Raw genomic sequence first — 22,364 nt, 5'->3', positions numbered from 1 at the left:
GCTTCCCTCTAGGTATCAAGAGACTTTTGTTTAAACAAAGTCTATACAACCTGATGTTTCACAAGAGGGAATAAATAATCCCCATAGATACCTTCCTTCATTTTTTTTTATTCAGCAATATCAAGCAAGATACATGAATAAAGGTTACCCAAAGATTTTTTCCTACAACATTTTTTTTTTAATTTCCTAAAGTCACCAAAGACCAGGAAGTGGAAATTAAGATTATCTCAATTATCCAGGTGCTGTAATCCTACCTACTTAGGAGGCTGAGATCTGAGGATGGGTGGTTTGAAGCCAGCCTGGGTAGGAAAGTCCATGAGACTCTTATCTCTAATTAAACGCCGTGTGTGTGTGTGTGTGTGTGTGTGTGTGTGTGTGTGTGTGTCCTCCTAGGCCACAACTTTACTTCTTACAATCACCACGGAATTTAGCTGTCAATCACATCTTGCCCATAATTTCTACTTTGCTGCTGTGACCGCCACCTGCACCAGTGCTCACCTAACCTTCTGTTGTTTCATTTTTCCCTTTGTGCAGCCCGGGATCTGTAGCAGCAGTGCTTCCAAATATGGCTGCACACTGAATCATGTAGAGAGCTTTAACATGCACTTATGGCTGGGTCCCAGCCCCGAGGACTCTCATTTAATTGATAGGGGGTATAGCCTGAGCAATGAGATTTTTCACAGCTCTCCAGTGATGCTAATGCACAGGCAAGGAAGAGAGCTGCTATATCACAGGCTTCTTTGACCTTTCTCCAGCTTTCTCTGTATCCCTTGATACAGAGATCCTTCTAGTTTTTTAGGTTCATTTTCATCCACAGGGAAAAGAAGACAAATGACCAAATTCCCCATAGTACCACTACATGGAATACACAAAAACCTCGGTCCAGAGACACTGGGGACCTCTAGTATTCTTCCACCTTAGATTTTACAGCACAGCCAGACACGAGAACATAAAGCCTTTTGTGAGAAGAAAGAGGCCAGACACTCCTTATAATTACTTTAAGAGTCTTAAACTCCTGGGAACACTAAAAAGTGATTAAAATCCAGCTGAATTAAACTCAAGTGGCAAAGGGGGCAGCGGAAGAGAGAACGAATTCTTAGTTTCAGACAACAGCAGGCTTTTAAGTATCTAAGTAGTAATTCTCCTACCTCTCGTTGCTGCTGATTCAAATTATGGGAATTTCTTTGGCAAAGTGCAATGGTGTCTACAATGGCGCCTTCAACATCCTTCAGTGAGGAGTCTCCTTCAGTACCTAGAGGCAGAAAGAGTCACATCACCTAAGGATATGCAACCTACAATGTCAGGGCTTCCTGAAAAACTCGCCTCTATGTTTCTTTGTGTAGCTTTACTTATCTGTTCTCTAACTCTGATATTGAGGTTTAATAGATTCTAAACTAGATCCTTCTGTGCAGTAGAACTTTTCTACATAAAGGTCTGACACGCCCAAGTACATGCAAAGCATACAAGCAATTCCAGCTCTACCAATGCACATCAACTGCTTATGGCTTACTTGGGGAATTTCACCTTTCATGGTCTACTATTGCTTCCTTTATGTTGCTGGTATCAGTTTGAACTTCAGGTTTCATGCTTGCCCAGCTTGCTTGCCTTGCTGGCTCTCTATCACATGAGGTACACCTCCAGCCCAGCTTTTTGCTGGTTATTTTTGAGATGGAATCTCTCAGACTTTTCTGCCAGGGCTAGCTTTGAACTGTCATTCTCTGGACCTTAGCCTTCTAAATAGCTAGAAGTACAGCTATGAGCCACTGGTGTCTGGCTTTTCCCTCTAGTCTTTAAATGGGGGCATTTCTCTAAGATTCTGTCTTGGGCTCTTTTTGTCTTTTCACTTTTGAATGGCTCCATTCACTTGTGTGGTTTTAACTTTCAAATATACACCTTATCTTTTTTCCATTTATAATCTGCTAGTAGAATTTTCAACTAGGACACAAACTCCTTGTGGAAAGCTTGAAAGCACTTGGAACTTGCCATATGCAAAACTTTTTTTTACTTACTTCAAATCTGCACCACACCAAAAACCAAACCAAGCCAAGCCAAGCCAAAAACTAACAATGTAAGTAACACTCTGACCCTAAGTGATAGAGTGAAGACTTGGGCTCACTTACCCTCTCCTTTCTCTGTGTTCGGGTGTCACCAGATTATTGCCTGCTCCCTGAGGTGACTAGCGAGGCCCTTCAAAGCTCATGTCTTCCATTATCCCTGAATACCCTTCCTCTGCGTTGTCTACACAAGTCTTTCCAATCTTACTTCAAAGGTCTGTCACATCTTTCCCAACCTTTAATTCATGGCCTATAAACTTTCCCCTAATTTTCCAAATCTCTTTGCCACCTTTACTGCACCTTCACACACTGCAATTGACTTACATTGAACGTTTTTATTTGCCTGGGCCTCCTTCACAAGTTTGCCACTTTTTCAGGGAGGGAGGAAGGACTGTGTTTTGAACATCTGTGTACTACCCATAGAAACTAAGTATAATGTCTTGCCATTAGTAAATTCTTCAAAATTCTTAAGCACATTGCCAAAACTGAATCTGAAAGCAGATGGCTATTACTAGATTGGTTATGAGACCATTACCGGAAATTTATCCTCATTGGAATAAAAATTTGGCCTCTCTTGATATACTACCAACAAATCACTGCAGCAATTTGAGAAAAATATACTTCTTGCTTTCCCCTCAGTTTTTCATTTATTATCTGAAAAAATTACTCTCATAAAACAAAGTTTGGCTGGCAATATGGCCTAGTGGTCACCTTGTATACATGAAGCCCTGGGTTCGATTCCTCAGCACCACCTATATAGAAAAAGCCGGGAGTGGTGTTGCGGCTCAAGTGGGAGAGTGCTAGCCTTGAGCAAAAAGAAGCCAGGGACAGTGCTCAGGCTCTGAGTTCAAGCCCCAAGAGTGGCAAACAACAACAACACCTAAAAAAACAAAACAACCCCCCCTACAAAGTTTGAGGAGAAAAATGTCATAAAATGCAGTAATATTAATAATCAAATCAATTAAGCACAAGCTGATAGCTCAAAAAGAGTAGTTAAATGTCTAGGTGAATTACCAATATGGAAAGTCAATGAATTATTTACTGAAGCTCAAAAAAAGATTCAGCATACTGCAAATACAATACACTAGCTGGGTGCTGGTGGCTCACGCCTGTAATCCTACCTCCTCAGAAGGCTGGTATCTGAGGATCCCAACTCAAAGCCAGCCCAGGCAGGAAAGTCTGTGAGAATCTTATCTCCAATTAACTACCAAAAAGACTGAAGTGAAACTGTGGCTTAAATGGTAGAGTGCTACACTTGAGCAAAAAGAAAGCTCAGGGGCAGTGCACAGGCGCTGAGTTAAAGTCCTAGGACTGGCACAAACAAAACAAACCAAAGCAATTCAATACATAGACTCTACTTAACTAACCATGAAGAAACACAGATCAACTGTGTATTGTTAGACTAATCTCCTCCATCTTGGAGCCACTCCACTACCTTAGGCCCTGCTGTAAAGCATGGCCTTGCCCCCAAATCTGGTGTGGCATGGGCCCTTCCCTGAAATTAGCTAAGGCCTTATCTTAACCAGTGACACAAGCAGTGTCTAAACCTTAGCCCTGCCACAACAAAATCCCCTGCTTTCATGCCCCTCACCCAAACCTGATATACCCAAGCTTGTGGTCCCCTCTAGCTGCTACTCTCGGCCCGCAAGGTAGCCTGTTAGATTACAGACGTTAAACTTCTTTGTATGTGACCATGAGTCTGAGAGATTCTCTTGGGGAAGTCTTTCATGTAGAGAGAATTACAACAAATGTGTGGGCCAAACAGTTTAAGAAATATGTTGCATTAAAGAGGTAGGATAAGCTAAAAAATCACCTATCAAAGGATTTCTTGACCTTCCAGCAGGGTATTTGGAAAATGCGCATCTCGTCTCAGCTTCCTGAGAGATGAGGATAGAGATGCTGAAGGCTGAGGAGGCTGGCCTGAGTAAACGCACAAGACCTTATCTTCAAACGAAACCAAAGAGCAAAAGGAGAGGAGGTATGGCTCAAGTGGTAGAGTGCTTGCCTGGCAAGTATGAGGCCCTAAGTTAAATCTCCAGTAACACCAAAAGAAAAAGAAAAATGGATGAAGAGTTTGAAAGCTCTTATCTTCAAAGAAGATACACACGCAGCCAAAAATAAAACAAAACAGATGAACCGATGCTCAAGATCACTAATTACTAGGAAAATGCAAATCAAAACTATAATGAGATACTACCTCAAACTCATTAGAATAGCAATTGTCAAAAAAGAAAAAAAGAAGCTGGGCAATAGTTGTTCATGACTATAATCTTAGCTCCTTAGGAGGCTGAGATCTGGAACATCGCAGTTCCTAGCCAGCCCAGGAGAAAAGCCTGTGAGACTCTGTCACCAAAATAATCCACAAAAGGCAGTGCTAGAAACATGGTTTAAGTGGTAGAGCATGATTGAGCAAGCAAGTGTGAGGCTAGCTCAGACAATAGACCACCAGAAAGCAAGAAGAAGAGTGGTGGGAATGTAAAAAGCATCATCACCCTTCTTCACTGGTGACAGGGATGTAAAATGGTACAACTATTATGAAAACTATCACAGTGCCTCAAAAAATTAAAAATAGAGATAGGTGTCTCAGGGGTAGGACATTTGCCTAGCATGTGAGGACCTGAATTCCTGGACTCAATCCCTAACATCACATGAAAAAATGTAGGAGGCAGGCTGGGAATATGGCCCAGTGGCAAGAGTGCTCGCCTCGTATACAGGAAGCCCTGGGTTCGATTCCTCAGCACCACATATATAGAAAAGGCCAGAAGTGGCGCTGTAGCTCAAGTGGCAGAGTGCTAGCCTTGAACAAAAAGAAGCCAGGGACAGTGCTCAGGCCCCGAGTTCAAGCCCCAGGACTGGCAAAAAAACAAAAATAAATAAATAAAATAAAAATTATCCAAAGAAAAAAGAAAAAAATGTAGAAGGGAAAGAAAGGAGAAATAAAGTAACTATGTGATACAGCAATCCCAGACCTGGTTACATGCCCCAAACAAATGGAAACAGGGACTGAAAATGCTATTTATACATCAAAGTTCATGCATCACCATTCACAGTAGCCAAAAGGTAGACTGCCAAAGGATGAATGATAAACCAAATGTGCATATATACGTGTGTATGTGTATATATATATATGTGTGTATATTATATATTTCAGCTTCATAAAGGAAGAAAAATCTGACATGTTTTCCAACATTTAGGGCCTTAAAGACATCATGCTAAGTGAAATAAGCCAGTAACAAAACAACAAACACTGCATGATTTTGATCATATAATTTCAATAAAATTCAGTAAGAGGATAATAGAGACAGTAAATAGAATGACAGAAAGTAGAATGTAGTTTCCAGAGACTGGAGAGTAAGGAATAGGAGTTGCTGCTTAATAGATTTCCAGATGGGGAGATGAGAAAGTTGAAGCTAGATCGTGGCAATCACAACAGCATATATTTTATGCTACATGTATTTTACTGTGATTTTAAAAAATACTTAAAAATATCAAATCCCATGTTAAAAATTTTAACTATTTGTGTCATAGGCATTCAAGATTCTAAACTGTCAACTTTATTGCTTTGGGTTAAAATTGTATAGATTCATTATAGAAGCTTTATTACTTAGTAGAAGCTCTCATTTGGCATATTACACCAATTTTAAGGGTGTTCGTTACATACTTCATTTACATGTAACTAATGCATAGAAGTACAACCAAAAAGATAATCTGTAGCAGTGAAGAGTGCTTAATTTCCTAAATATTAAGCTTCACCAACAGTTAGCATAATAAGCCATAATGGTTTACATGTTTTCTTATTATTAACCCTTGAGAACTAAAATCTGCTAGTACTAAAGTGGATAAACAGTAATTATACAGATAAACTATTCTCATTATTACTTAACAAAAGCAGTTTATTAAACAAGATCTTTTAAAACAGGGTTGTTGGAGAGAAGAACAATTATAAATTATGTTCAAGAACTTACTTTCACCTTGATGTGTTATCTCCTCAAGTTTGCTTTGTAGTCTCTAGGAAGTAAAAAGAACACGGGCGGTAACAAAAATGTTTCTATCTGCCACTTCTTTTTTTTTTAATGCGGGTCCTGGGACTTGAACTCAAGGTCTGAGCACTGTCCCTGAGCTTCATTTTGCTCAAGACTAGCACTCTATCACTTGAGCCACAGTTCCTCTTCTGGCTGTTTTTGGTAGTTTAGTGGGGATAGGTGTCTCACAGACACTGGCTGGCTTTGAACTCTGACCCTCAGATCTCAGCCTCCTGAGTAACCAGGGTTACAGGTGTGAGACAGTAGTGCCAGGATCCAGTGCATTTCTGAGTTAATATATTTGAAAGGTAAAACCGCCTAATCAGCAGGGTTATAAAGAATAGTCTCGGGGGCTGGGGATATAGCCTAGTGGCAAGAGTGCCTGCCTCGGATACACGAGGCCCTAGGTTCGATTCCCCAGCACCACATATACAGAAAACGGCCAGAAGTGGCGCTGTGGCTCAAGTGGCAGAGTGCTAGCTTTGAGCGGGAAGAAGCCAGGGACAGTGCTCAGGCCCTGAGTCCAAGGCCCAGGACTGGCCAAAAAAAAAAAAAAAAAAAGAATAGTCTCCGCTGGATGCTGGTGGCTCACACTTGTAATCCTAGCAACACGGAAAGCTGAGATCTGAGGACTGTTGTTCAAAGTCAGTCCAAACAAGCAAGTAGGTGAGACTCTTATTTCCCATAAACTACAAAAAGCTGGAAGTGGAGCTGTAGCTCAAGTGGTAGAGCACTAGTCTTGAGCAGAAAAAGCTCAGAGACAGCACCGAGACCCTGAGTTCAAGCCCCAGGATCAGCATCCAAAAAAGAAGAAGAAGAAGAAGAAGAATGCTCCCTTATTGCCATCCAGAAGCAAATATTTGTGTATAGCTGACAGTATGGGAAAGGGACCCAAAACCTTCTTAATATACACTGAAGTTGATACTAATGTATCTTTCAACCTTGGGTTATTTTCAAGGAGTTTCCTGCAGGCCAAATTCACAGCTAAAATCATGCCTCAGAACCTATCCTCAGAACCTTTTACACTGTCTAATGACAAGCTTCTGTATTTATCCTTCTCCTTTCCATCACTACTGCCACCTTGATAGCAAGCTCTCACAGACTGCCACCTACACCAACCGCCCCCATCACCTTTCCAAGGCCCTGGGAGGCTCCCTGCTCTGCAGCTCACCCTCTGCCTATTCAGTCACCAGGACAGTCTTCATGGAACAAGTCAGTTCCTTACTGCTGACTCTTTACTGATTCTACAAAGTCTGATCAAATCTTTGTTTTGGCCCGCGTGTGGCTGAACTGAGCCCCGCCAGGCTGCTAGCACTCTCCTGTGGCCCACGCGTTGCCACGCTCCCCAGGCTTTGCCCGCCCCGGTCTCATTCCCTGCCAGGCTCTCCTGCGCCTCCTTCCCACAGCTAGGCCAAGAATGCTTTCCCTTATCCCTTAATACGAGGTTCACAGTATTCCCACAGAAAAACTGCAGAGAAAAAAAGAGATGTGGGGCAATTCATACATTAAAAGAGGTTAAGGGCCTACACAAGTTTCTGTGAGGTATTCTTCGCAGGCAGTTTTAAAATCGTATGGCTCAAAAGAAAGTAGAAGCCAATATGGAACTTTTTTTGAAATAAGTAGGACATCTCTCACCTGTTTCTAACTGGATGACAAACAAAAAGAAAGACTCACATGCCACTTTATGCTATCGGTATGGCTACTATCAAAAACACAGAGAAGAAGTGCTGGAAAGGCATGCAGAACAACTGTAAGCCCTGCACATTGCTGGGGATGTCATTCACAATAGCCCTGTGGTGGAAGCAGCCCAATGTTGTTTGGATGAACAAAATGTGGTGTATACGTAGACTGAAAGGTCATTCTACCTTTAAGAAAAAAGGGGAAGGGTCTGGGGATATGGCCTAGTGGCAAGAGTGCCTGCCTCATATACATGAGGCCCTGGGTTCGATTCCCCAGCACCACATATACAGAAAATGGCCAGAAGTGGCGCTGTGGCTCAAGTGGCAGAGTGCTAGCCTTGAGCAAAGAGAAGCCAGGGACAGTGCTCAGGCCCTGAGTCCAAGCCCCGGGACTGGCAAAAAAAAAAAAGGGAAAAAATTTCCAATATGTTTGGAAGAACTATAAAGATATTATGCCAAGTAAAATAAGCTAGAAAGAAAAGGTTAAATACTTCATGATTCCACTTGTATGAGAGAGATAGCTAGACACTTAGCTAGCTAGCTAGACAGAGGGAGAATGGTGATTGCTAAGGGCTAAGGTGGGCAGGGAATGGGAATATTTAACGTTTAGTAAGTACCAAGTTTTTAACTGGAATGTTAAAAACTTTCTGGAGATAGATGGCAGTAGTGGTGGTGGTTACATAATAATTTGTCTACACTTTGATCTCTGTGAATAGCACATTTAAAATGACTAAGATGGGAAATTTTATACCACATGTGTTTTATAAAGAATGTTTTATATTTTTTGTGTCATTCCAGAGGCTTTCTTGAACTCAGGGCGCTTTCCCTGAGCTTTTTTGCTCAAGGTGGGAGCTCTACCACTTTAAGCCACAGCTCCAGTTCCTGTATTTTATTTTTGCCAGTCCTGGGGCTTGAACTCAGGGCTCGAGCACTGTCCCTGGCTTCTTTTTGCTCAAGGCTAGCACTCTGCCACTTGAGCCACAGCGCCACTTCTGGCCTTTTCTATACATGTGGTGCTGAGGAATTGAACCCAGGGCTTCATGTATACCAGGCAAGCATTCTTGCCACTAGGCCACATTACCAACCCCCATTTCCTGCTTTTTGGTGGCTAATTGGAGATAAGAGTCTCATGGACTTTGCTGCCCAGGGTTAGTTTTGAACTGAAATCCTCAGTTCTCAGCCTCCTGAGTGTTGGGATCCATCTTTCCCCTTGATGGAAGTGGCTTGATGAACCTCCCCCAGCCCTGGGGAATGCGGCCCTTCTAGCCCCTCTGGATTGGAATCCAGAGGAACCGGTTGGGCAAACAGCCCCCCAACCTTCTAGCCAGCCCGGTGCGCTCGAGTGATGTTAGCCCTTGGGGGTCAGGTGATACCTTTCAGCCTATCGACATCCTGGCCAAACCCCTCCCTCGGAATCATCTCCCCTTGTCCTTCTCTCAATAAAGTCAGTTCGCTCTAAGAAGCTAGCCCCGTTGCATGTGTACGTCAGACTTCTAGCGATAAGGAGGCGGGCACACATCTGCGGCAGACCATGTGCGCGCCAGGTCGGAACTAACTCCCCCGTTCCCCTCTAGTCTCACCACGTGCGTGACAGGTCGGAGCTAACTCCTCCGTTCCCCTCTAGCTTATCTGCTGGTCGGATGACTAGGGGAGAGGGTGTGAAAGGGAGGGTGGAAAGAAAGAAGTAAGAGTCCGAGCCGGGAGGGGCAAAAAAGCCCAACACTGAGTAGCTAGGATTACTGGCATGAGCCATGGGCACCTGACTCTAGAAATAATTTTAATGGAAAATTATTTTATTGACAGAGCACCAAATACTGGTGAGAATGTAGAACAACCAAAACTTCTAATACATTATCAGTGGGAGTCTAAAATGGCAGAACCTTTTTGTACAAAAAACACTTGCATAAGAGTAAAGATAGCAGATTTTGTAACTGCCAAAACTCCAGTAGTAGTCCAGGTACCACTCAACAGAATGGTATAGTCACACAATTAAATACTACTTAGCATCAAATTACTGATAAGTGTAGAAAGAGATAAGTCTCAAAAATATTATTCTGGATGAAAAAATTATACAACCACTTACTGGATACCGAAAATAATCATAAGTGGTTTTTTTTCCAGGGGTTGAGGGTGGTGGGAACATGAAGGGACTTTCTGGAGTAAAGGCAAGGATTTCTAAGTTCTGAGAGATGTAGCTTACAAAAATGTATGCATTTGTCAAAAAATTCATCACACTTGTATGTTTCATTTATTTATTTTTGGTATATATAAATTTTACCTGAAAAACTACCACCAATCATCCAAACTCTAGAGTTGGATGCCAGTGGCTAACATCTGTAGTCCTAACTACTCAGGACTCTGAGACATGGAGAATGGTGGTTCAGTGCCAAATACAGGCAGAAAAGACTGTGCAGGTCCATTTCTAATCAGTCAGTAAATGCTGTCTAGAGGTGATTCAAGCAGTAGAATATTAGCTATGAGCTAGAAAGCCAAGCACGACTACAAGGCCCTGAGGTAAGTCACAGTACCAACACACACCCCAAATCAACTGTAGTCGATACTACACATGATAAAAATATTCACGGATAGAAATTACTTTTGTCGCTGGGAATATGGCCTAGTGGCAAGAGTGCTTGCCTCCCATACATGAAGCCCTAGGTTCAATTCCCCAGCACTACATAAATAGAAAATGGCCAGACATGGCGCTGTGGCTCAAGTGGCAGAGTGCTAGCCTTGAGCAAAAAGAAGCCAGGACAGTGCTCAGGCCCTGAGTCCAAGCCCCAGGACTGGTCAAAAAAAAAAAAATGTACTTTTGTCTAAAATTTATTATGAAATATAATAAGACAAAATGGAGTGATGAATTGATAGAAATATGACAAGAAAGATGCAGTCAAATGTTACCTCTAGCATTATCAAGAAAGCACCACTAATATCTCCTTTCTTTTCCAATAGATAAGCAGTGACTTCATGGAGCTGATATTTTTGAGTAATCTAGGAAAAAAGAAAAGTTAAATATTCTCATTCATAAATCTTGTTTGTGTAGAGAGAAGATCCCAATGATGAGGGGGGAAAAAAACTCCCAAGAATTCATTCCATTGTAGTATGTTGCTTTATAGTATAGTACATAAATATTTGACTTTCTAGTTTTACAGTGACCCATTTGACAGTTCTAATTAGACAAAATTCATTTTTAAATTGCAATTTTTAAAGAATGTTCTGCATCTGAATGATATATATCCACTATAGAGAAGCTAACATATACACATAAAAATAAAATATAAACTAGAAATGACAAATGTAATTGAACATAAAATATTTAGAGCAAAACGATGAAAACATACTTATGAAGTCTTAGTGAAAGTCAATAAACTAAGAATATCTAATCGGTTAAAAAGATAGATAAAAAAAAGCTAAGAAGAAAAAAGTACAGAAAGTGACAGCAAAGATATCAACAGTAAGCAAGTTTGAAAAGTCCCAATAAAGTGCCTTTGAAAAGATTAAACATGAGTATCTCAATAAATGTAGAAAGTCATTTGGTAAAATGCAGCACTCATTCACACCAAAAACAAAAATAAAACACCAAAACTAGAAATAGAAATTTTAACGTAATGAAGGAAGTACCACATTTAATTTAATGTGAAATATTTTGCATATTCCTGTTAAGCCAGGATCAAGGTTAGCAGTTATCACTGTTTTTATCCAATAATAAGCTAGAGCCCTACATATTGGGTAAGAAAAAGATTGGAATGAAAACTTTTATAAAGTGAAAAAATGGGGCTGGGAATATGGCCTAGTGGTAGAGTGCTTGCCTCCTATACATGAAGCCCTGGGTTCGATTCCTCAGCACCACATACATAAAAAAGGCCAGAAGTGGTGCTGTGGCTCAAGAGGCAGAGTGTTAGCCTTGAGCAAAAAGAAGCCAGGGACAGTGCTCAGGCCCTGAGTCCAAGGCCCAGGACCGGCAAAAAACAAAAACAAAAAAGTAAAAAAAAAAAAAAAAAAACTGTCATTATTCTTAGGCAGTATTGTCATAAACTATCAAAAAAACAAACTTTGAACTGCAAAAGGAATTAGCTTATTGCTAAATGCAAAACACACAAAAATTAATCACATTCTAATACCACAGTAGTAAACAATAAAAAATGTCATTTAAGAAAGTTCTTTGCACAATAATAGAAAAAGCTATAAAATATCTAGGAATAAATTTAAGAAAATTTGTGCAAGAATCTTATGTAAAAATCATAAAATCTATTAAACAAGGGACATAAGGTATTTTTTTAAAAGGGAAACATTTCTAAGTGTGGAGAGTTAGTTTTATAACAATGTCATCTCTGTCTGAATTAATCTACAAATATACTGTATTTTGTAAAATCAAAGCTTCAGAAGGATTTTTTTTTTAGGGGGGTTGGCAGGAAGGTGCTAGTCCTGGGTTTGGCCTGGGCTCTGTCCCTGAGCCCCTCTGTGCTCAAGGCCAGCATTCTACCACTCGAGCCACAGTAACACCCCCAGGTTTTTCTGAAGAGTTTATTGGAGATAAAAGTCTCATGGACTTTCTTGCTTGGGCTGGCTTTGAACTGCGATCCTCAGGTCCCAGCCTCCTACGCAGCTAGGATTAAAGGCATAAGCCACGGAAGCCAGGCTCAGAAGGATTTTTTTTTTAAGGAATCTGGTGTGATCCTGATACTGATGTGGAACAGTAAGAGGCCAAAAATAATCCAAGTATTTTAAACAAAAACAGTGAAGATGCAGGACTCATTCTCCAAAATAATAAACTTCACTGTAAAACTATTAACTAAAATATGTGGGATGGGTATAGTAATTGACAAAGAACCAGAGGAACAAGAGAGAAGCTACAAAAGACCCATGCATATTTGAGAGTTTGACATAAAGGAGTATGGTATAAAGAATAGGTGCGGAAAGACGAATCAGTGAGGAAAAGACCATAAAATGCCACATGAACCACTAACCATCATGTGAGGGAAAAAAGATATAAACCTCTCTTTGATAAGCTGACAAAAGTAAATTCCAGATGGATTAAAAGCCTAAAATGTAAGAAATAAACTGTAAAACTTAAGATATCCTTTGTGCCATCAAAATAGAAATAGAAATAGACATGCATACAAACTTAAGTCTTAATGGGAAAGAAAATAAGCAGAAGACAGCGAAAGCCAAGTTAAAAGACATGCCATGACAGATTAGAAGGTGGCATCTCCAACACACAAAATAGCAGAGCAAGAAAATCAGAAATTAGGAAGAAGTTCTAGAATACAATAAGAGAAGGAAAAACTTCAAACAATTATTCAGTCATTAAACAATGGCATGAGTAGTCAATGACTATTCATTAGTAATCAATGAGTCCTAAAAATATTAGGAATCACAAGGATGTGGGAAAGAGCATATATTAACCATTGTTGATATTAGAAACAGGGATTCCAGTGGGCAGTATCAATTGAATTAAGCTACTATATACATGTGTACATATATTACATGTGTATGTACACATGTATAAATACAGTATATATATATATGTACGGTGTGTGTGTGTGTGTGTGTGTGTATGTGTGTGTGTGTGTGCATGCTGGTCCTGGAGCTTAGACTCAGAGCCTGAGAACTGTCCCTGAGCTTTTGTGCTCAAGGACCTACTACTCGAGCCGTAGCTCCACTTCTGGCTTTCTGGTAGTTAACTGAAGATATGAATCTCACAAACTTTGTCTGGGCTGGCCTTGAGCCATGAGCCTCGGGTACAGACAGGATTGCAGGGGTCCACTGGTCTCCACCTATATATATTATCTAAATATATTCATTGCCAGAGAACCTTAGATGGGTACAAGAATATATGTAGGTGAACACGTGCAATATCACTGGAAGAGTAAAAGGCTGAAAACATCCAAATATTTATCAAAAGAGATACAAACGAACTGGAAGAAATGATGACTGTTCTATCTCCAGTCAGATGAAGGAGTAGGTCTGGTGGGGGAAAACCAGTGACAGTGAGGGGAAGGAGAGAGTGAAATGGAGGTGTGAGGAAAGCATGAGCAAAGTATTATAATATAAATGCCTGTAGGAAAACAGAATGGGGAAGCCAGGCGCCGATAGCTCACACCTGTCTGTAGTCCTAGCTACTCAGGAGGCTGAGATCTGAGGATAGAGGCTCAAAGCCAGCCTGGGTAGGAAAGTCTGTGAGACCCTTATCTCCAGTTAACCACCAGAAAATAGGAAGTGGTGCTGTGCTTCAAGTGGTAGAACACTAGCCTTGAGCTGAAGAGTTCAGGGACAGCTCCCAGGCCCAGAGTTCAAGACCCATGACCAACAATAACAAAAGAACAGAAAAAGGAAGTCCATTAAGAATAGAAAAAAAAAAAAAAAAAGGGCTGGGGATATAGCCTAGTGGCAAGAGTGCCTACCTCGGATACACGAGGCCCTAGGTTCGATTCCCCAGCACCACATATACAGAAAACGGCCAGAAGCGGCGCTGTGGCTCAAGTGGCAGAGTGCTAGCCTTGAGCGGGAAGAAGCCAGGGACAGTGCTCAGGCCCTGAGTCCAAGGCCCAGGACTGGCCAAAAAAAAAAAAAAAAGAATAGAAAAAAAGGGGTAGAAGCATATAAGAAAGCATAAGGAGATGAGTTTTAACAGCATGACTATATAAACATACCACAACAAAATCTCTTTGTACAATTAATATATTCTAATCAAAGAAAAGGAGCTGGGTCCCAGTGGTTCATGCCTGTCACCGCAGCTACTCAGGAGATTCAGATCTGAAGATAGTGGGTTTGAAGCCAGCAGGGCAGGAAAGTGTGTGAGACTCTTCTCTCTACTAAACTACCAAAAACATCAAGAAGTGGAGGTGTGGCTCAAGTGGTAGAGTACTAGTCTTAACCAAAAAAAGCTGAGAGACAGCACCCAGGCCCTGAGTTCGAGCCCCAAGCATACACACATACAAAACCCAAAACAGAAAACATAAAAAAAAGCAAATCTACAAGACAATAAATATCTGAAACCAGTTGACAACATGATTACTATTAAAATTGACTTACTGAGTACACATGTATTTGAAATTTTGCACATTTGTAAGTGTTTGAAATATTTCATAAACATTTTTTAAAGTAGGTAGGCAGTTCAGAAGTTCAATGCATAAAATACAGGGTATTTATTGGTTTGTTGATAGTAAAAGAAAAGAAATAATGATATATTTAAAATGAAACTTAAAGGGAAAACATACTATGCTTTATACTGGTCTATAATATAACACACACACACACACACACACTTCATTTGGAAAAAGGAAGAGATCAAGGCAATGAATTGTGCTAAAACAATTAACTACTCTTTAGCCTATTATAGGTTATGGCACTACAGGACTGTAATCATCAGTGTCTGTAGATAAAAGTTTACTTTTCTCCTGTGAATGCTTTTCCTGAGTTCATTTTTCTGGCCTCATTGAGTTGGTTAATTTCTATAAAGGTTGATTCCTAGCAGGTTGGACATGTGTTGTTTCTGACCTCAACAGACTGTCACAGCAATTATGGTCTGGACTACAGAGTCAGACTATTTGATTTAATGTCTAATGCAGCCACTTACTAGCTATCAATGTCTGTGATTACCTTTGTAAGTGAGTATGTTCAGGGCAAGTTTACTCTTTTCTTTTGCACATGGTTGGCTTTACCTGAATAGTTTCTTCCAGCCGGTAGCCCTCAAGGACTTGCAGTGTCTCTGTAACTTCGTGTGGCTTAAACTGACACAGTAGCTCAATGAACTGCTCCGTAATACTGGGAGATACTTGCAGTGATTCTTGATTTGCATGAATACCTTCCCTGAAAACAAATAATAATAAAACTACTTCAGCACACCTCTAATTGAAGACAACAAGTAATATGTGCACATGTGAAAACCGAGACCACTTTCTGGTCAGATAAAAATGTGCATTCAAAAATGGCATGTTCAAGTCCATCATATAACATCAGGGACATTTTAACTACAAATATGTCACTCTTTACACTGAAGAATCAAAGAAATGATAGTCAGATGAGTCTCTTCTAAGTCATATTTTGTCATACTTTGCTGTGAAAGAAACAAGACCCAATTCACTCTAAGAGCACCAGTCACATCATGCTGTAATAACTTGTTTGTCTGTTGTAAGATCGACTAACGCTGTGAAGGCAGGCATCATACAGCTAGCTTCTCACTAATCTTCAAAGCCCACTAACGCCTTACATGTAGTAAGAGCTACTTTTTTTGGTTTTATGAAAAGTGGTGATCAGTAAGATCCACAACATTTATTTGTTCATTTGCCTTGTATGCAGCCACAAAGCCCTACATCCATGGTCCCGACACAGAAGCTTTGGAAGGCCTGCTGGTGTCCTCATGGTGGGCCCTCAGTACTATGGTCCGAAGGAACTACTAAGGAAAGCAATGGATACTCAGGAAGATCAGAGAAGCGCCTTTGTTCCAGTTTTCAAAGCTCCTTCTGAGAGTCCTTTCCTCTCTTCAGAATTACGAATCTTAACTTGTCATTTTATGTCTTTTGATTGGAGAACTGAGTCTATTAGCATTAGGTGTTGGAATTGAGTACAGCCTGTCATTTCCCCCCAGTTTTGGTTGGCTCTGTATATATCTCTTCCTGTCCCTCCTATGTTTATTTACTCATCTGGAAGGATTTGTTTTCTTCACTTTTTTGTACACCCATGTTCACTGCTATACTATATTTACCACAGCCAAGTTATGGCAAAAGCCTGGATGCCCTACAATAGATGAATAGTTGAAGAAAATGTGCTATATAGTGGAATTTTACTCATCCATCAGCAAGAATCTTTTGTCATTTACAGAGACATGGATGGATCTAGAAAAATTTTGCTACGTGAAGTAGGTCAGGCCCAGAGTACATACTATTTATCATATGTGGATATAAATTATAAATATATATGAAAAATATATGGTGTCATATCATAGATACACAAGCATCTAAAGTATGTTATATCCAGGGGAGGACTCCAATGGTGTAACTTCTTTGAACGACTTGCAGTTTAACAGAACAATATCAGGAAGCTGGAACTTGTGTTGTTTGGGGGAGTGGGTAAGGTCAAGGGGTAGACAAATAGAGACAGGAAGGACAGGCAAATACAATCATAATCAGTGTGTCTATATGAAAATGGAACCAGTTAAATTGGGGTCGGAAAAGGTAGGGGAGAACAATGAAAGAGGGTGACACTGATCAAGATGTGCTGTACTCAGAAACTGAAACGTTGAAGTGAAATCTCGTTGTTTAACTACTTAAAGATAATAAGAAATTAAAGTTAAAGAATGAATTACTGCACAGAAATGGAGGGGTGAACAAATGCAGCAGTTGTGCACACTAGACACTATGTTGAAGATGAACTATACAACTGTGGGTGAGAATGGGAGGAAAAAACTAGGAGTGAGGAAAGGGGTGGCATTATCCAAAAACAAACGTACTCTTTACTTACGTGACTGTAACTCCTTTGTACATCACCTTCATAATAACAATTAAAATTTTTTTAAATGAATTACTAAACTAAGGTAAGGAATGAGGAGAATTAGAATACGGTGGTTTGCAAAAACTAGTCTTTTAAAGAAAAATTTCACAAAGCATATACATGCTCTGTCATTTATAACAGAAAGCACAAGTGTACAACAAAAAACTTCATAAACCCCAAGATTCAAGCTGTGACTATAGTCACCATTACTCAGTTTGTGAAACTATCTTTAATTATAACCTATACATGCATCACTTCTAGGGAAAGACCAGCTTTTAAAACTACATTACAATATTTCTAAAATTCAAGCTCTCATTTCCTAGTAGTTGACAAAGAAAACAAGTGTTGTGCGTGAGTGAAGAGCCTGGTACACATCCTCTTCTTCACTCTAACATTCAGGCCAGCCTTGACTTCTCTTCCTCTCTAAGGAGCGGGACTTCACAGTCTTTCGTCATGAAAACTTAGGCTGTGTGAGTTTTCAAAGGCCTGCACGCCTCACTCCTCTGCTCAGCTCTATACACTCAGTCCTGGGAGGGAGGGACTCACCAACGGCTAGCCGCGACATTTTAGTCTGAGAACTCAACTCACTCAAAACACATGAGTAAACTACGCTTTTGCCTGCAGTTTTCATTCAAACCAAGTTGTTTCACAAGCCTCTAGGCTAAATTTTCAGCTTCCCGTACACATTCCATGTTGGAAATATCACACTGTAATCCTTTGCCAACTAAACAAAAAATGAGTGGGCTAACTTGCCTCAAAAAGACTTTAAGTGAGATTGTCATTGGTAGCAAAGACAAGAGTGACAAAAAATCTTAGGAAAGGATCCAATACCAAATTCACGGGCATTTATAAAATGCCAAAATCAATCCCTATGAAATTGTAACCCAACAAATACAATAATGCCTATAACTTGACAAGCAACTGGCTTCGAGGGAAACCTGTACTCTGGCAAGAAGGAATCCAGTGGCATGTCCTACACAGCTGTAATTCTTCTAAGAACCTTTGGGGACTTGGTTCTTGCTGATTGAATGGAGATGAAGTCTCACCGGTTTTCTTGCCTCTAAAATGGCACAGTAATGACAGGCAGCAAAGGAGTTCACAGTATACCAAGCAGAATAAATATAAAAAAGAATAGACCTACACATGTAATATTAAAACTTCAGAAGAAAAGAACAAATAGAACAAAATCAAGAACAAAATATTTGAGAAAATGGTGGGATGGTAGAGACATTTTATCTACAAAGGAGCCAAGAATTACAGCAGTGCTTTAAAAAAAAACAACACCCCAAAACACACACACACACACACACACACACACACACGAAGACTGCAGTGAAATACTTAAAACACGGAAAGGAAAAGCCACCAACTAAGAAATCTGTATCCAGAAAAATCACTTCTCAAAAGTTAAAGGAGAATTCTTTCTTAGGCAAAGGAACCTTGGAATGTACTGCTGCCACACCTGCCTTACTACAACTGTTGAAAGCAGTTCTTCAGAAAAAAGGAATGTGATTAATGTCAGAAACTTGAACTGACAGAACAAAGGAAAGAACATGGAGAAGGAATAAAATAAAATCTTATGACTCTTAATTGGCCTATAAAAATGTTGTGCATTCAAAAGTTATTGCAATAATGTACTCAATAATTACAGCTTATGAAATGAAATCGTCTCTTTATAACTAATATAAGGCAGTAAAAATTATAGATTATGGAAAAGTGAAATAAAGAATTGGAAATGTTGGAAGGCACTTGGACTACCACAAAATGCTACATGCTATTTTTAATTGGGCTTGTGTAGGTTGCAAATACATTGCTAACTAAATGGTAACCCACTTTAAAAAAAAAAGTGTTATCGAAAGCTGGTGGCTCATGTCTGTAATCCTAGCTACTCAGGAGGCTGGGATCCGAGGATCAGTTCAAAGTCAGCTCAGGCAGGAAAGGCCATGAGACTCTTCTCTTCAAAACACCAGAAAACCAGAAGTGGTGCTGAGACTCAAAGTGGTAGAGTGCTAGCCTGAGTGAAAGAGCTCGGAGATAGTAAGTACCCAGGCCCTGAGTTCAAGCCCCACAACAGACAAAAATAAGTATAATTGATATGTAAGCATGAGAAAAAATGATTTATAAAAAATGCCCAATTAAAACCAAGCAGGCAGAAAATGAGTTAAAGACAAAACCAAAACAACAAAAAAGAAATAATGAAAAGGGTAAATAACAGAAAACAGAAATATATATGCTAGCCCAACACCCTCCTCTCTCATAGCTTAGCACGCTCCTTTCCTAGGCAACACTAGGCCCATTTAGTAAAGGCAGTAATAATCAGCCTCTACTCCCTTTACCCTGAGATGGCATTACTTTGGGGCAGCTACAACCATAGAGGCAACAAGATCCCCTTGGAGTGGCCTTCAGGTTTGGGCAGCTGCAAGACCCCTTACCTACCACTTGGGCAGCAGCCATAAATCCTAACCTGCCATGATGAAGCCCTTGGTCCGCAAGTCCACACCAAGGTCTCCAACTCCTAGCCCCTCCCAGCCCCAGGAGGTCCCAAAGGTCACTGGACACAATAGCCGGCACTTCTCACTTCTCTCTTCTGAGAAAGGGTCTTGCTGGTCCCTTTGCTGCAATAAACCTTTCCTTTGTTCTTTGTATCTGGATGTCTGCGTGGTTTTCCAGCAAAGTCTAGTTTACTATAACAATACATATCTGATATATATACATATATATATATCCCTGCATATACCAGATATATGGATCTATCTATCGATCTATCTATCACCTATATCAGAAGAAAGAATCGTAAATGCCACAAAGTACCTAAAAATGTGTCCTTCGTACTGCAATAGACACATTAAGTATTTGGATAAAATTCTTTAAATAACACTAAAGCAAGTTTCTGAGATTTGTAGCACTCACATGCTAGTAGTGTTCACTGCATAAGAAATGTGAAAAGCAGAAACCTTTTCAAAGTATTAGCATTTTTATTATTAATGTAAGCAAATTCATGGTGCAAAGAACACACTGAACATTAAACTATCCAAATCTCTATTTGTTTTCTTCTTACCATTCAATCACACACCATTCAATGTTATTTAGTTTTTCAGTTTAGTAATTTTTTTTTTTTTTTTTGGTATGCTGGTCCTGGAGCTTGAACCTAGAATCCAGATGCTGTTCCTGAGCTTTCTTGCTCAAGGCTGGTGCTCAACCATTTGATTCAAAGAGCTACTTTTGGCCTTTTGGTGGCTAACTGGAGATAAGAGTCAAGATTTTCATTGCTTGGGCCTGTTCCGACCTGTGATCCTTCATCCTAGTCTCCTTAGTATTACAGGTGTGTGACCCCAATGGCCGGCCAATTAGTACTATTTTTACATTATCCTTGTCTGTTTGCCAATTTGGTACATATCAAATTTGGTACACACTTTATATACAGTTTGGCCATCAGCCATCTTTCCTGTTTCCTTTTTTTGGGGCTAGTCCTGGGGCTTGAACTCAGGGTCTAGGCACTGTCCCTGACACTTTTTGTTTCAGGACAGCACTCTACCACTTGAACCACAGCTCTACTTGTAGTTCTCTGATGGTTAACTGGAGATAAAAGTCTCAAGAACTTTCTTTCCCGGGTTAGCTTTGAACCAGGATCTTCACATCTCAGCCTCCTGAGTAGTTAGGATTATAGGCATGAGCCACTAGCACCTGACTCCTGTGTAGCCTTTTCTATTATGAAAGCTAATAAGGATATTTTAACATTTTAATTTCAAAGTATTTCCTTGAAACACATTTTCCAAAATGGAATCACTAAATCAAAACACACCTAATACTTTATAGCTTTTAATTACATATAAAATAGTTGTGCTCGGGCTGAGAACGTGGCCTAGTGGTGGAGTGCTTGCCTAGCATGCATGATGCCCTAGGTTTGATTCAGGACCACATAGAAAAAGCCAGATGTGGCGCTGTGGCTCAAGTGGTAGGAGAGCTAGCCTTGAGCACAGACAGAGAGGCTAGGGGACAGGGCCTAGGCCCTAAGTTCAAGTTCTAGAACTGACAAAAAAAAAAAAAAAGTTGTGCTCAAGAAAATAAGGGGGCATGGGCTGGGGATATGGCCTAGTGGCAAGAGTGCTTGCCTCATATACATGAGGCCCTGGGTTTGATTCCCCAGCACCACATATACAGAAAATGGCCAGAAGTGGCGCTGTGGCTCAAGTGGCAGAGTGCTAGCCTTGAGCAAGAAGAAGCCAGGGACAGTGCTCAGACACTGAGTCCAAGCCCCAGGACTGGCCAAAAAGAAAATACGGGGGCTGAAGAGGAGAAACAGGTTTGCAAAGGGAGGAATACAACAGGTGGTGGTTCCTGTGAGCAAATGGTTCTGAAAAGATAAACTCGTAGGAGGAGGGATCCAAGGAAGCAGCCAGACAGGCCTGGGTCAGATCAAGTGGAGCCTGCACATCAAGACACGTGTGGACTTCACTTTCAGTAACGGAAATTAAAAGAACTGTGAGTATGAGGAGGGGAACACTATCTTTATTTGTTTGTTGAGAATTAGCTAATTAGACATTAGCAAGACTGGTTGGGAAACCAGGTTAAAAGACCAGAAGAGAGACGCTAAATGCCCGAACCAGCGCAGTGAAGGTGTAGACAGGCTCTCCCGCTGAAGAGATATGGAAGACATCAACAACGTTGACTTGTTTGTTTTAAGATGGAATCTCACTCGATTGTCAGGGCTAGTCTTGACTTCTCAAGCTCTACTGACTCTCCTGCCCTGACTTCTAATGTAGCTGAGACTTTGGATGTACATGACCTACCTGGCTATGTAAGATGTTGACCGCCTGGTTCTGTGTAGCATGGCTGAGAAAGTGGAGTGGCAGCAAGTAGAGAAAGTAAAGGCCTACAACCACTCTCAGGATTTTATTTGGGACATTTATGCTCAATCTGCCTGCTTACCAGCGTGTTTCCTCCAGCAGAATGCAAGCTCTGTGAAGGTGAGAACCTGCCTCACTTACCCGGTTACCTCTCCTGCCAGTCACCAGGGTTTAGTACCCCATAGCTACTCAGAAATTGTTAGATGAAAGAAATGTTTACAGAACCATTTTCTAGGAGAGAAAATAAAGTAGAAGGAACACATCTTGGCA

General features: G+C 40.5%; 1 protein-coding gene across 2 annotated transcripts in view; it reads right to left on the bottom strand.

The window, feature by feature from the left end:
* The window catches only part of Vps8 (VPS8 subunit of CORVET complex), a 192,355-nt gene that overhangs the window by 41,590 nt on the left and 128,401 nt on the right, over nt 1-22,364 (bottom strand). For both annotated transcript variants that reach the window (XM_048347271.1, XM_048347272.1), the window contains exons 37-40: nt 15,420-15,567; nt 10,657-10,746; nt 6,020-6,062; nt 1,149-1,252 (exon numbers count right to left, since the gene is read on the bottom strand). In XM_048347271.1, coding sequence (XP_048203228.1) covers nt 1,149-1,252; nt 6,020-6,062; nt 10,657-10,746; nt 15,420-15,567 — 385 coding nt within the window. The remainder of the gene's footprint in view (nt 1-1,148; nt 1,253-6,019; nt 6,063-10,656; nt 10,747-15,419; nt 15,568-22,364) is intronic.

This window comes from Perognathus longimembris, chromosome 5, assembly GCF_023159225.1.
Source record: "Perognathus longimembris pacificus isolate PPM17 chromosome 5, ASM2315922v1, whole genome shotgun sequence".
NCBI classification, from domain to species: domain Eukaryota; kingdom Metazoa; phylum Chordata; class Mammalia; order Rodentia; family Heteromyidae; genus Perognathus; species Perognathus longimembris.
The sequence above is the reverse complement of the archived record's forward strand: the minus strand, read 5'-3'. Positions and strand labels throughout refer to the sequence as shown.